Source organism: Mobula birostris, chromosome 13 (genome assembly GCF_030028105.1).
Source record: "Mobula birostris isolate sMobBir1 chromosome 13, sMobBir1.hap1, whole genome shotgun sequence".
In the NCBI taxonomy this organism is placed as follows: Eukaryota; Metazoa; Chordata; class Chondrichthyes; order Myliobatiformes; family Myliobatidae; genus Mobula; species Mobula birostris.
In genome coordinates, this window is record NC_092382.1 from 21,476,463 (window position 1) to 21,493,440 (window position 16,978).

The window sequence follows — 16,978 nt, forward strand, 5'->3', positions numbered from 1 at the left end:
ATCCTGGCCCAGTGGACAATCCATGGAGAGAGGGGAAATGGACATTGTGTGACTGTGAGTGGATGAATCCTGGCCCAGTGGACAATCCATGGAGAGAGGGGAAATGGACATTGTGTGACTGTGAGTGGATGAATCCTGGCCCAGTGTACAGTCCATGGAGAGAGTGGAAATGGACACTGTGTGACTGTGGGTGGATGAATCCTGGCCCAGTGTACAATCCATGGAGAGAGTGGAAATGAACATTGTGTGACTGTGGGTGGATGAATCCTGGCCCAGTGTACAATCCATGGAGAGAGGGGAAATGAACATTGTGTGACTGTGGGTGGATGAATCCTGGCCCAGTGTACAATCCATGGAGAGAGTGGAAATGGACATTGTGTGACTGTGGGTGGATGAATCCTGGCCCAGTGTACAGTCCATGGGGAGATCGGAAATGGACATTGTGTGACTGTGGGTGGATGAATCCTGGCCCAGTGGACAATCCATGGGGAGATCGGAAATGGACATTGTGTGACTGTGGGTGGATGAATCCTGGCCCAGTGTACAATCCATGGAGAGACTGGAAATGGACATTGTGTGACTGTGGGTGGATGAATCCTGGCCCAGTGTACAATCCATGGAGAGAGTGGAAATGGACACTGTGTGACTGTGGGTGGATGAATCCTGGCCCAGTGTACAATCCATGGAGAGAGGGGAAATGGACATTGTGTGACTGTGGGTGGATGAATCCTGGCCCAGTGTACAATCCATGGAGAGAGGGGAAATGGACATTGTGTGACTGTGGGTGGATGAATCCTGGCCCAGTGGACAATCCATGGGGAGAGGGGAAATGGACATTGTGTGACTGTGGGTGGATGAATCCTGGCCCAGTGTACAGTCCATGGAGAGAGTGGAAATGGACATTGTGTGACTGTGGGTGGATGAATCCTGGCCCAGTGTACAATCCATGGAGAGAGTGGAAATGGACATTGTGTGACTGTGGGTGGATGAATCCTGGCCCAGTGCACATTCCATGGAGAGAGTGGAAAAGGACACTGTGTGACTGTGGGTGGATGAATCCTGGCCCAGTGTACAATCCATGGGGAGATCGGAAATGGACATTGTGTGACTGTGCGTGGATGAATCCTGGCCCAGTGTACAATCCATGGAGAGAGGGGAAATGGACATTGTGTGACTGTGGGTGGATGAATCCTGGCCCAGTGTACAGTCCATGGAGAGAGTGGAAATGGACATTGTGTGACTGTGGGTGGATGAATCCTGGCCCAGTGTACAATCCATGGAGAGAGGGGAAATGGACATTGTGTGACTGTGGGTGGATGAATCCTGGCCCAGTGTACAATCCATGGAGAGAGGGGAAATGGACATTGTGTGACTGTGGGTGGATGAATCCTGGCCCAGTGGACAATCCATGGAGAGAGGGGAAATGGACATTGTGTGACTGTGGGTGGATGAATCCTGGCCCAGTGTACAATCCATGGAGAGAGGGGAAATGGACATTGTGTGACTGTGGGTGGATGAATCCTGGCCCAGTGGACAATCCATGGAGAGAGGGGAAATGGACATTGTGTGACTGTGGGTGGATGAATCCTGGCCCAGTGGACAATCCATGGGGAGATCGGAAATGAACATTGTGTGACTGTGGGTGGATGAATCCTGGCCCAGTGCACAATCCATGGAGAGAGGGGAAATGGACATTGTGTGACTGTGGGTGGATGAATCCTGGCCCAGTGTACAATCCATGGAGAGATCGGAAATGGACATTGTGTGACTGTGGGTGGATGAATCCTGGCCCAGTGGACAATCCATGGGGAGAGTGGAAATGGACATTGTGTGACTGTGAGTGGATGAATCCTGGCCCAGTGGACAATCCATGGAGAGAGGGGAAATGGACATTGTGTGACTGTGGGTGGATGAATCCTGGCCCAGTGTACAATCCATGGAGAGACTGGAAATGCACATTGTGTAACTGTGGGTGGATGAATCCTGGCCCAGTGTACAATCCATGGAGAGATCGGAAATGGACATTGTGTGACTGTGGGTGGATGAATCCTGGCCCAGTGGACAATCCATGGAGAGAGTGGAAATGGACATTGTGTGACTGTGGGTGGATGAATCCTGGCCCAGTGGACAATCCATGGAGAGAGTGGAAATGGACATTGTGTGACTGTGGGTGGATGAATCCTGGCCCAGTGTACAATCCATGGAGAGAGGGGAAATGGACATTGTGTGACTGTGGGTGGATGAATCCTGGCCCAGTGTACAATCTATGGAGAGACTGGAAATGGACACTGTGTGACTGTGGGTGGATGAATCCTGGCCCAGTGTACAATCCATGGGGAGAGGGGAAATGGACATTGTGTGACTGTGGGTGGATGAATCCTGGCCCAGTGTACAATCCATGGAGAGATCGGAAATGGACATTGTGTGACTGTGAGTGGATGAATCCTGGCCCAGTGTACAGTCCATGGAGAGAGGGGAAATGGACATTGTGTGACTGTGGGTGGATGAATCCTGGCCCAGTGGACAATCCATGGAGAGAGTGGAAATGGACATTGTGTGACTGTGGGTGGATGAATCCTGGCCCAGTGTACAATCCATGGGGAGAGTGGAAATGGACATTGTGTGACTGTGAGTGGATGAATCCTGGCCCAGTGTACAATCCATGGGGAGAGTGGAAATGGACATTGTGTGACTGTGAGTGGATGAATCCTGGCCCAGTGGACAATCCATGGAGAGAGGGGAAATGGACATTGTGTGACTGTGGGTGGATGAATCCTGGCCCAGTGTACAATCCATGGAGAGACTGGAAATGCACATTGTGTGACTGTGGGTGGATGAATCCTGGCCCAGTGGACAATCCATGGAGAGAGGGGAAATGGACATTGTGTGACTGTGGGTGGATGAATCCTGGCCCAGTGTACAATCCATGGAGAGACTGGAAATGCACATTGTGTGACTGTGGGTGGATGAATCCTGGCCCAGTGTACAATCCATGGAGAGATCGGAAATGGACATTGTGTGACTGTGGGTGGATGAATCCTGGCCCAGTGGACAATCCATGGAGAGATCGGAAATGGACATTGTGTGACTGTGGGTGGATGAATCCTGGCCCAGTGTACAATCCATGGAGAGAGGGGAAATGAACATTGTGTGACTGTGGGTGGATGAATCCTGGCCCAGTGTACAATCCATGGAGAGACTGGAAATGGACATTGTGTGACTGTGGGTGGATGAATCCTGGCCCAGTGGACAATCCATGGGGAGATCGGAAATGGACATTGTGTGACTGTGGGTGGATGAATCCTGGCCCAGTGCACAATCCATGGGGAGATTGGAAATGGACATTGTGTGACTGTGGGTGGATGAATCCTGGCCCAGTGGACAATCCATGGAGAGAGGGGAAATGGACATTGTGTGACTGTGGGTGGATGAATCCTGGCCCAGTGGACAATCCATGGAGAGAGTGGAAATGGACATTGTGTGACTGTGGGTGGATGAATCCTGGCCCAGTGGACAATCCATGGAGAGAGTGGAAATGGACATTGTGTGACTGTGGGTGGATGAATCCTGGCCCAGTGGACAATCCATGGAGAGAGTGGAAATGGACACTGTGTGACTGTGGGTGGATGAATCTTGGCCCAGTGTACAATCCATGGAGAGAGTGGAAATGGACATTGTGTGACTGTGGGTGGATGAATCCTGGCCCAGTGTACAATCCATGGAGAGAGGGGAAATGGACATTGTGTGACTGTGGGTGGATGAATCCTGGCCCAGTGTACAATCCATGGGGAGATCGGAAATGGACATTGTGTGACTGTGGGTGGATGGGCGCAGGTGGACCAGGCCTTGTCAAGGCTTCAGTGGACAGGCCGAAGATGTTTAGAAGTGTTTGCCTCAGTTTAAAAAAAAACAAAAAAAAGTATTCTCCTTTAAACCCCAATTAATGTTAGACCCGCCTGTTATTTATTTATTTATATATTTGTCAAGGTCGAGCAGGGGAGGAGTTTCAGTGACGTCAACATCGGGAAAGGACACGGGGATGTTGGCGAATTATTTTAATTTATAAATACTCTGCTGTTTCTGTGCCTGGGTTTAAATCAACATCGGCAATTGACAAAGTATTTGTGAAAACTGAGCAGAGAGAGTTAACATCTCTGGGGAAAACAAAGTCACACGTGGAAGGAGTACAATTACCATCTGCTCCTGCTCCTCTAACAGATTGTGATGCACATTAAAATAGCGAGTTACTCCAGAAGACAAGACATTCTGCAGATGCTGAAAATTTCGGGCAACAAAAGACACACAAAATGTTGGCAGATCTCAGCAGGTCAGGCAGCATCCATGGAGAGAAATGAACATTTGATGTTTTGGATCAGGACCAAAAGGAATAGAAAGTAATGTGTCAACATCTAGAATTTCTGTCCCCTCATTTCCAGGCTGATGAAGAGCCTTGTCCCGAAACATTGATTGTTTATTCCCCTCCATAGATGCTGCCTGACATGCTGAGTATCTCCTGCATTTTGTGAGATATTCCAGAGATTTGTTGAGGAAGGGGTTGACCAGGCAGGCAGACAGTAACCCAGAGCAAAGCGGTGGTGATGGGCAGTACCAGGAGAGTGATGCTGATGGGTTATGATACTCTCAGGAATAAGCAGAGTTCTTTACAAACACAGAGGTATATTCTTGGGGATTAAAAAAAGCAGCTTTCAACAGATGGAACCATAAACCCTGTTCCTCTCCAGCACTCCCACCCCCATTTATATATTTTGGACTGTATTTCGTGATGTTTATGGTCCACAGAGAAAGTTGCTGCTCAATATGCTGTCAGTAATTTCTTTAATTTTCGCCATTGTGCTTCACAGGTCCGGGCTCAGAGATCTCCGAGCTCCTGGCAGGCTGGAACGATTCCCAGCTGCTGCAGTTGACGGATTTCTACCGGGACAGGCTGGAGCAGGCGATGGAAGGAGGGGTGCACGGAGTGAGCCTGGCGTTAACGGCCGAGAATCAGTTCAGCGGAGAGGAACATCGGGTGAGTGGGAGGGAGAATGGGTTTGAATTGTCACACATCACAGGACTGATGGGTGTCGGAACTCTGACTCAGCGGATAATAAATCAGATAAACGAACAACTGGGAAATAAATACTGTACATACAATCACAAATATGTGAATCTGAAGCAGTGATAGAAAGAGGTGAAAAGACCCCGTGGACTGGTGGGTGGCTGCTCAGTGTTCAGTGTTCAGAGTGAGTTGAGCAGGTAACAGTTGTGTGAGCTTAGGGTATTAAATGGAAATATGACGGGAGGTTTCGGTTTGGGAAGACCGTGCAGCGTGACGGCAGGATGTCACTGAGAACCGGGACAGCCTCAGTGCTTGCCACAGGAGCTGGAGTGTGTTCTGTTCTGGGTGGAGATGATTGTGTTACAATCTGTAACTGCAAACAGTGTGGATCGGGGAATACTGCCATGTTGTAATGTGTAATCACTGAATAAACCTCCACCAGAAAAGGCAAAGGAAAGGCGTCAGGTGTCAGCCGGTAATCCGCTGTCATGTTGGACACTGGCGGACTGAGGAAATGAATCACAACATCTTTTCTGCAACTTCTCTGAGACTGTTCACTCTGTTATAAAAATCTTCCTAACTTCTTCATCAGTGATCATTATTTTCTGATTTCTGTTTACACCATCTAATCCAGTGAGGAATTATTTATGGATTTTGACTGCTCAGTGTGATCCCGTTACAGAGCACATTATTTACTTCTCATTCTCTGTGTGAATCTGTCAGTCCCCAATATGTTCACCGTTACTCTTCACAGAAAATCTCTGATCTCGCTGATAAGGGAGAGCGGGCGGACAGTTCTAAACTCCTCCTGAGCCTGGTGATGGAGAAAGGCTCCCGCGCCCGGAGGGTGATGTGGGAAACCTTTGTGAAAATGCAGAACTGTGTCCCAAATTTGGACAAAATACTGAAGGAAATACAGATATATGGTGAGATAATATCAGCAATTAATTTAAATTTGGATCACAACACAGCACACTTTACAAATTTACAAAAATGATTTCCTCAATTTGTTTAAATTCATCAGGTTGTGATCCCTCCCATCGACCAATTCCCGCTCAACTTTTACTAGAGTTTCTCAGTGAGCTGAAAGGTAAGTGACCGTGCATTGAACATTGCAGAGTATAACGCTGAGATAAGCCATTAGGCCTATCATATTGTGCCGAAACAGCTAAGAAGTAAATCAGACACACCCAAGCTCTAATCTCTGTCTCCTACACCATGTCCATATGCGTCCATCTTCCTTACATCCATTTGTCTATCCAAACGTCTCTCAGAAGTCTCTAACAATTTGCCTCTACCACCGTACCAGGCAGTGCATTCCAGGCATCCACGACTCTCTGATTTAAAAAAAAACAAACTATCCCTCACATCCTCCTTAATCCAACCCCCTCTCACCTTCACTGCAGGCCCTCTAGTAATAGACATTTGAACCCCAGGAAACCTATTCTCTCTGTCTACTCTATCTAAGCCTCTCATAATGTTGTCAACCTGTGTCAGAGCTCCCTCGGCCTCCGATGGTCCAGAGAAAACAATCTAATTTTCTCCAGCCTCTCATGATAGCACATGCCCTCTGAACCAGACAGCATCCTGGTGAATCTCTTGTGCTCCCTCTCTAAAGCCTCAACATCCCTCCGGTAGTGGGGCAATTGGAACGGTACGCAATGGCCCAGATGTGGCCGAAGCAGAGTTCATAATGTTGAGACCTGACCTCTGTTTCCACCAACGGTGGTACTTTACGTCGGGCGGTTAAATTGTTGAGCCACAAAGATCTGACCAGGTAAATGTTGGGACTGTGACAGAGAACACAGTGAGACACAGGAAAACATGTTTCCTAGAGGGAGAGATTTCAAAGAACATTTTGAGGAAAGAGGCAGAGAGCTGGCGAGTTTGACTAGAGTTGTCACACCGCTCTGGGACCTGCAACTACAGATCCCCACCGGAGTCTGGGTGGAGAAGGGGGCGATCCGGAGAATGGAAAAAAAACACACGAAAAAGTCAAAACCTTCTCTTGCCAGCCACTGCCCCCTCCTGAACAGCCTCATCCTTAACCATTTTCTAAACTCCCCCAGTTCCTGCAGATTATCTTTTCTTAGAGTTGGGCGTCCACTGAAGTTCCAGTCACAGAATAGTAATAATAGCATCACTTTAATTAGAAAAGCAGGTAACATCCCAACCGGTCTGTTCAACCACAGAGCAGCATATGAACACCGCTGTGTTTACATCTGCACTCCCTCGTGCAAACACTGCTACAGTGTTAGAGAGGGTGAGATTGGGGGACATATTCCTCAGCTCAGTCTACAGAAGCTGAAATTCCTGTCTACCGGCATTGTGTGATGGACACTGTGGAAGGGTGAGAGATGGGAATTAGGACAGGGAAACTGAGGGTTGTGGGATAGCGACAAGGAAGGTGCAAAGGACTGAAAACATCTATAAATAATATTGTAATTAGTTAAATTGTGATGGTCTGGATGGGAAGCTCACTGCATCCATAAACCCATCACGTCAGAGAAAATAGAGCCCGGGGCAGTGCATGGGCTCAGAGATTGTGAGGCTTCATCACCGCAGACTGAGTTGGACAGAGGAGGGAGTGTAAGAAAGACAAATATCACAAAACTTATTAACATTGCATCAGCCCATGTTTCACTGATTATTCGAACCTCTTAACAGAAATATAAGGAATCTCAGCCAGAATCCTGGTTCAGTCTCTTTCATTTACAAGAACAAATCCCAAAGACAATAATTTAAATCTGGGACCAGAGATAGACGAATCAGGAACTTTACAAACTACTCATGTCTTTGTCACCTCTGTTAATGATGTTCCAGTCCACATCCGGTCAATGAAACCCCTCAGTTTCCCTGCACCATGGGTTTGGTAAATCGCAACAAGCTTGTCCTTCACTAATCCTCATGTTGTTTGCCGAGGGAACAGACATGACAGTGAATTTCCCACAACCATTTCTGAATATCAAACAGATACACTCCCTGATTATTGAAGAACATCATTTCTCCCATTCTCACACTCTCTAAAGTAAATATGTACACAATCAATGTTTTCCTACGCTCCCAATCACAGCCAAATACATTCAGTAGAAACCCCAAACATATCTGACAGAGTCCCGACACACTGTGAGACCCCACACACCCCTGACAGGGTCCAAAAACAGTGTGAGACCCCAGACGTCCCTGTGAGGGTCCTGACACACTGTGACACTCCACATACCCCTGACAGGGACCTGACACACTGGGAGACACCACACACTTCTGACAGGATTCTGACACGCTGTGACACCCCACACACTACTGACAGTGTCCTGACACACTGTGACACCTCACAGGTCCCTGACGGTTCCTGACACACTGTGAGACACCACACGACCCTGAGAGGTTCCTGACACACGGTGAGACGACACACAGCCATGACAGGGTCCTGACGCACTGTGAGACCCCACATATACCTGGCAGTGTTTTGACACACTGTGAGACCCCAAGCACACCTGAGAGAGTCTCGGCAAACTTTGAGACCCCACACGTCTCTATCAGGTTCCTGACACACTGTGAGGCACCACACACACCTGACAGGGTCTAGACCCAATGTGAGACCCCAAACATTCCTGGCAGGGCCCTGACACACTGTGAGATCCCACACATCCATGAGAGAGTCCTGACACACTGTGAGAGCCCACACACCCCTGAGAGGGTCCAGACATACTGTGAGACCACAGTCACCCCTGACACACTATGAGACCCCACACACTTCTGACAGGGTCCTGACACACTGTAGACACCACACAGCCGTGTTAGGGTCCTGACACACAGTGAGACACCACACAGCCGTGTTAGGGTCCTGCCACACTGTGAGTCCCCACATGACCGTGACAGGGTCCTGTTGGACACCACACACCGCTGTCAGTGTCCTAAATCACCCCTGACAGTGTCCTGAAACACTGTGAGACCACAGACGTCCCTGAAAGGGTCCTGACACACTGTAACACCTGACACGCACCTGACAGGGTGCTGACACACTGTGCGACCCCGCACACCCCTGACAGATTCCTGAAAGACTGTGAAACCCCACACACACCTAACAGTGTCCTGACACACTGTCAGAACCCACATACCACTGAGAGGGACCTGACACACGTTGATAGCCCACACGTCCCTGATAGGTTCCTGACACACTGTGAGACCCAGTACACGTCTGACAGGGTCCTCACACAGTGTGAGACACCACATACTGTGAGACCCCACACACCCCTGTTAGGGGACCGTCACACTTTGAGACACCATATCCCTGACAGGATATTGAAACACTGTCAGACCCCACACACTGCTGACAGTATTCTAAAACACCCCTGGCAGGATCCTAAAACATTGTGAGACCGCACACGTCCCTGACACGTTCGTGACACACTCTGAGACGACACATAACCATGACAGGGTCCTGACGGACTGCGACACCCCACATAAACCTGACAGTGTCCTGACACACTGTGAGGCCCCACACGTCCCTGACAAGGACCTAACACACTGTGAGACACCACACACTTCTGACAGGATTCTGACACGCTGTGACACCGCACACACTCCTGACAGTGTCCTGACACATTGTGACACCCCACAGATCCCTGACCGTTCCTGACACACTGTGAGACACCACACGCCCCTGGGAGGTTCCTGACACACGGTGAGACGACACATAGCCATGACAGGGTCCTGACGCACTGTGAGACCCCACAAATACCTGGCAGTGTCCTGACACACTGTGAACCCCAAAAACACCTTAGAGTGTCCTGACAAACTGTGAGACCCCACACGTCCCTAACAAGTTCCTGACACACTGTGAGACACCACACACACCCGACAGGGTCCAGACCCAATGTGAGACCCCAAACACTCCCGGCAGGATCCTGACACACTGTGAGATCCCACACATCCATGAGAGGGTCCTGACACAGTGTGAGACCCCACACAACCCTGACAGGGTCCAGACACACTGTGAGACCACAGACACCCCTGATACACTATGAGACACAGCACACTTGTGACAGAGTCCTGACACACTGTGAGACACCACATACCACTGTCAGTGTCCTAAATCACCCCTGACAGGGTCCTGAAACACTGTGAGACCACAGACGTCCCTGACAGGGTCCTGACACACTGTGCGACCCCGCATACCCCTGAAAGATTCCTGACAGACTGTGAGACCCCACACACCCCTGACAGGGTCCTGACACACAGTGAGACACCAGACACCACTGTCAGTATCCTAACTCACACCTGACAGGGTCCTAAAACACTGTGAGACCACAGGCGTCCCTGACAGGGTCCTGACACACTGTGACACCCGACACACCACTACCAGATTCCTGACAGACTGTGAGACCCCACACACACCAAACAGTGTCCTGACACACTGTCAGAACTCACACACCCTAACCGTGTCCTGACACAATGTGAAATCCGACAAGTCCCTGACAGGGTCTTTACACAGTGTTAAACCCAACACGTCGCTGACAGGGTCCTGACACACTGTGAGACCCCAGACACTCCTGACAGGGACCTGACACACTTTGAGACCCCACACACTGCTGATAGATTCTGACACACTGTGAAACCCCACACGTCCCTGACAAGGATCTAACACACTGTGACACCCCACACGTCATTGACAGGTTCCGGACACACTGTGAGGCACCACACACATCTGACAGGATCCTGACCCAATGTGAGACCACAAAAACTCCAGGCAGTGTCCTGACACACTGTGAGATCCCACACATCCATGAGAGGACCCTGACACACTGTGAGACCCCACACACCGCTGACAGGGTCCAGACACACTGAGAGACCCCACACGTCACTGACAGCGTCCTGACGCACTGTGAGACACCACACGTCCCTGAGAGGTTCCTGACACACGGTGAGACGACACACAGCCATGACAGGGTCCTGACGCACTGTGAGACCCCACATATACCTGGCAGTGTTCTGACACACTGTGAGACCCCAAGCACACCTGAGAGAGTCTCGGCAAACTTCGAGACCCCACACGTCCCTATCAGGTTCCTGACACACTGTGAGACACCACACACACCTGACAGGGTCTAGACCCAATGTGAGACCCCAAACATTCCTGGCAGGGTCCTGACACACTGTGACATCCCACACATCCATGAGAGGGTCCTGACACACTGTGAGAGCCCACACACCCCTGACAGGGTCCTGACACACAGTGAGACCCCACACACCAGTGTCAGTGTCCTAGATCATCCCTGACAGTGTCCTGAAACCCTGTGAGACCACAGACGTCCCTGACAGGGTCCTGACATACTGTAACACCCGACACGCACCTGACAGTGTCCTGACACACTGTGCGACCCCGCACACCCCTGACAGATTCCTGACATACTCTGAAACCCCACACACACCTAACAGTGTCCTGACACACTGTCAGAGCCCACACACCACTGAGAGGGACTGACACACTTTGATAGTCCACACGTCCCTGATAGGTTCCTGACACACTGTGAGACCCAGCACACGTCTGGCAGTGACCTGACACACTGTGACACCACATACTTCTGACAGGATTCTGACACGCTGTGACACCCCACACACTACTGACAGTGTCCTGACACACTGTGACACCCCACAGGTCCCTGAAGTGGTTCAGACACACTGTGAGACCACAGACACCCCTGACACACTATGAGACACCACACACTTCTGACAGGGTCCTGACATACTGTGAGACACCACACACCACAGTCAGTGTCCTAAATCACCCCGACAGTGTCCTCAAACACTGTGAGTCCACCGACGTCCCTGACAGTATCCTGACACACTGTAGCACCCGACACACACCTGACAGAGTCCTGACGCACTGTGAGACCCCACACAACCCTGACAGGGACCTGACACACTGTGAGACCCCACACGCACCTGACAGGTTCCTGACACACGGTGAGACGACACATAGCCATGACAGGGTCCTGACGCACTGCAAGACCCAACATACACCTGGTAGTGTCCTGACACACTGTGAGACCCCACGCGTCCCTGACAAGGACCTAACACACTGTGAGACCCCACACACACCTGACAGGGTCCTAACCCAATGTGAAACCCCAATCACTCCTGGCAGGGTCCTGACACACTGTGAGACCCCACACGTCCCTGACAGAGTCCTGACGCACTGTGAGACCCTGCACACGTCTGACAGTGACCTGACACACTGTGAGACACCACACACTTCTGACAGGATTCTGACACGCTGTGACACCCCACACACTACTGACAGTGTCCTAACACACTGTGACACCCCACAGGTCCCTGACGTTTCCTGACACACTTTGAGACCCCAAGCACACCGGAGAGTGTCCTGACAAACTGTGAGACCCCACACGTCCCTAACAGGTTCCTGACAAACTGTGAGACACCAGACACACCTGACAGGGTCCTGACCCAATGTGAGACCCTGCACACGTCTGACAGGGACCTGACACACAGTGAGACCCCACAATTCCCTGACAGAATCCTGACACACTGTGAGACCACAGACACCTCTGACACACTATGAGACCCCACACACTTCTGACAGGGTCTTGACACAGTGTGAGACACTACACAGAGCTGTTAGGGTACTGACACACTGTGAGACCCCACACATCCCTGACAGGGTCCTGACACACAGTGAGACACCACAGAACACTGTCAGTGTCCTAAATAACCCCTGACAGTGTCCTGAAACACTGTGAGACTACAGACGTCCCTGACAGACTGTGAAACCCCACACACACCTAACAGTGTCCTGCCACACTGTCCGAACCCACAGAGACCTGACAGGGTCCTGACACACTTTGATCGCCCACGCGTCCCTGATAGGTTCCTGACACACTGTGAGACCCAGCACCCGTCTGACAGAGTCCTCATACACTGTGAGACCCCACACCCCTGTTAGGGGACCGACACACTTTGAGACCCCATATCCCTGACAGGATAGGGAAACACTGTCAGACCCCACACACCGCTGACAGGGTCCTAAAACACTGTGAGACTGCACACGTTCCTGACAGATTCCTGACACACTGTGAGACCCCACACGCCCCTGATAGGTTCCTGACACACGGTGAGACGACACATAGCTATGACAGGGTCCTGACGCACAGCGAGACCCCACATACACCTGGCAGTGTCCTGACACACAGTGAGACGCCCCACACGTCCCTGACAATGACTTAATACACAGTGAGACCCCACCGGTCCCTGACAGGTTCCTGACACACCGTGAGATACCACAAACACCTGACGGGGTCCTGACCCAATGTGAGACCACAAACATTCCTGGCAGGGTCCTGACACACTGTGAGACACCACACAGCTCTGTTAGGGTACTGACACACTGTCAATCCCACAGATACCTGGCAGTGTCCTGACACACTGTGAGACCCCGAGCACACCTGAGAGAGTCCTGACAAACTGTGAGACCCCACACGTCCCAAAGGGATTCCTGACACATTGTGAGACACCACACACACCTGATAGGGTCCTGACCCAATGTGAGACCCTGCACATGTCTGACAGGGACCTGACGCACTGTGAGACACCACACAGCCCTGACAAGTTCCTGACACACTGTGAGACCCCACACACCCCTGACAGGGTCCAGACACACTATGAGACCCCAAGCACTCCTGGCAGGGTACTGACCCACTGTGAGATCCCACACATCCATGAGAGGGTCCTGACACACTGTGAGACCCCACACACCCCTGACAGGGTCCTGACACACTGTGAGACCCCACCCGTCCCTGACAGGTTCCTGACACACCGTGAGACACGACACATACATGACAGGGTCCTGACCCAATGTGAGACCCAAACACTCCTGGCAGGGTCCTGACACACTGTGAGACACCACACAGCCCTATTAGGGTATTGACCTACTGTGAGACCCCAAGCACACCTGAGAGAGACCTGACAAACTGTGGGACCCCACACGTCCCTGACAGGTTCCCGACACACTGTGAGACACCAAACACACCTGACAGGGTCCTGACCCAATGTGAGACCCTGCACACGTCTGACATGGACCTGACACACTGTGAGACCCCACACAGCCCTGACGGGGTCCTGACACACTGTGAGATCCCACACATCCATGAGAGGGTCCTGACACACTGTGAGACCCCACACACCCCTGACAGGGTCCTGACACACTGTGAGACCCTGCACACGTCTGACAGGGACCTGACACACTGGGAGACACCACACTCTTCTGATAGGATTCTCACACGTTGTGACACCCCACACATTCCTGACGGTGTCCTGACACACTGTGACACCTCACAGGTTCCCGACGGTTTCTGACACACTGTGAGACACCAGACGCCCATGAGAGGTTCCTGACACACGGTGAGACGACACACAGCCATGACAGGGTCTGATGCACTGTGAGACAACAAATATACCTGGCAGTGTCCTGACACACTGTGAGACCCCAAGCACACCTGAGAGTGTCCTGAAAAACTGTAAGACCCCACACGTCCCTAACAGGTTCTTGACACACTGTGAGACACCACACAGCCTTGTTAGGGTACTGACACACTGTGCGACCCCACGCATACCTGACTGGGTCCTGACATACAGTGGGACACCACACACCACTGTCAGTGTCCTAAATCACCCCTTACAGTGTCCTGAAACACTGTGAGTCCACCGACGTCCCAGACAGGGTCCTGACATACTGTAGCACCCGACACACACCTGACTGGAACCTGACACACTGTGCGACCCTGCGCACCCCTGACAGACTCCTGACAGACTGTGAGACCCCAGACACATCTAACTGGATCCTGACACCATATCAGAACCCACAGACACCTGACAGGGTCCTGACACACTTTGATAGCCCTCACGTCCCTGACAAGTTCCTGACACCCTGTGAGACCCAGCACACGTCTGACAGGGTCCTCAGACACTGTGATAAGCCACACACCCCTGTTAGGGGAGCGTCACACTTTGAGACACCATATCCCTGACACCATACTGAAACATTCTCAGACCCCACGTACCGCCGTGAGTGTTCTAAAACACCCCTGACACGGTCCTATAACACTGTGAGACCGCACACGTCCCTGAAAGGGCTCTGACACACTGTGAGACCCACACACCCCTGGCAAAGCCCTGACACACTGTGAGACACTACACATCCATGACAAGGTCCTGACACACTGTAGCACCCGACACACACCTGACTGGGTCCTGACACACTGTGCGACCCTGCACACCCCTGACAGGTTCCTGACAGACTGTGAGACCCCAGACAAACCTAACAGTGTACTGACACACTGTCAGAACCCACACACCCCTGACAGGGTCCTGACACACTGTGACACCCCACACATCCCTGACAGGCTCCTTACAAACTGTGAGACACCACACACATCTGCAGGGTTCTGACCCAATGTGAGAACCCAAACACACCTGGCAGGGTCCTGGCACACTGTGAGACCCACACACCCCGTTCACTGTCCTAAATCACCCCCGACCGTGTCCTGACACGATGTGAAACCCGACAACTTCCTGAGAGGGTCCTTACACACTGTAAAACCAAACAAGTCGCTGACAGGGGCCTGACACACTGTGAGATCCCGGACACCCCTGAGGGGGACTTGACACACTGCGAGACCCCACATACACCACGCAGTGTCCTGACACACTATGAGACCCCACACGTCCATGACAAGGACCTAACACACTGAGACACCCCACACGTCCCTGTCAGGGTCCAGACACACTGTGAGATCCCACACATCCTTGAGAGGGTCCTGACACACTGTGAGACCCACACACCCCTTTCAGTGTCCTAAATCACCAGCGACCGTGTCCTGACACAATGTGAAACCCGACAAGTTCCTGATAGGGTCCTTACACACTGTAAAACCCAACACGTCGCTGACAGGGTCCTGACACACTGTGAGACTCCGGACACCCCTGACAGGGACCTGACACACTGTGGACCCCACACACTCCTGACAGATCCTGACTCACTGTGACACCTCATACGTCCTTGACTGCTTCCTGACACACTGCGAGACCCCACCCGTCCCTGACAAGGACTTAACACACTGTGACACCCCACACGTCCTTGACAGGTTCCTGACACACTGTGAGACACCACACACACCTGACAGGGTCCTGACCCAATGTCAGACCCCAAACACTCCTGGCAGGGTCCTGACACACTGTGAGATCCCACACATCCATGAGAGGGTCCTGACACACTGTGAGACCCCACACACCCCTGACAGGGTCCAGACACACTGTGAGATCCCACACGTCCCTCACAGGGTGCTGACACACAGTGAGACACCACACACCCCTGTTAGGGGACCGACGCACTTTGAGAGCCCATTTCCCTGACAGGATAGGGAAACACTGTCAGACCCCACACACCGCTGACAGGGCTCTAGAACACCCCTGACAGGTTCCTGACACACTATGAGACCGCACTGGCCCCTGACAGGTTCCTGACACACGGTGAGACGACACATAACCATGACAGGGTCCTGACGCACACCGAAATCCCACATACACCTGGCAGTGTCCTGACACACAGTGAGACGCCCCACACGTCCCTGACAATGACCTAACACACTGTGAGACCCCACCCGTCCCTGACAGGTTCCTGACACACCATGAGACACGACACAGACCTGACAGGGTCTTGACCCAATGTGAGACCCAAACACTCCTGACAGGTTCCTGACACACGGTGAGACGACACATAGCCATGACAGGGTCCTGTCGGGTTCCACACACCGCTGACAGGGTTCTAAAACACCCCTGACAGGGTCCTAAAAACTGTCAGACTGCACACGTCTCTGACAAGTTCCTGACACACTGCGAGACCCC

General features: G+C 51.7%; 3 protein-coding genes across 5 annotated transcripts in view; 2 read left to right on the forward strand and 1 right to left on the reverse strand.

Annotated features, from left to right (window-relative positions):
- The window catches only part of LOC140208517 (NACHT, LRR and PYD domains-containing protein 3-like), a 467,255-nt gene that overhangs the window by 283,823 nt on the left and 166,454 nt on the right, over positions 1 to 16,978 (reverse strand). The window lies entirely within an intron of this gene.
- LOC140208556 (uncharacterized) overlaps positions 1 to 16,978 on the forward strand; it is a 211,476-nt gene that overhangs the window by 91,650 nt on the left and 102,848 nt on the right. The window lies entirely within an intron of this gene.
- LOC140208512 (NACHT, LRR and PYD domains-containing protein 3-like) overlaps positions 1 to 16,978 on the forward strand; it is a 62,256-nt gene that overhangs the window by 27,556 nt on the left and 17,722 nt on the right. For both annotated transcript variants that reach the window (XM_072277235.1, XM_072277237.1), the window contains 3 exons: positions 4,863 to 5,029; positions 5,814 to 5,985; positions 6,084 to 6,149. In XM_072277235.1, the coding sequence (XP_072133336.1) occupies positions 4,863 to 5,029; positions 5,814 to 5,985; positions 6,084 to 6,149 (405 nt within the window). The remainder of the gene's footprint in view (positions 1 to 4,862; positions 5,030 to 5,813; positions 5,986 to 6,083; positions 6,150 to 16,978) is intronic.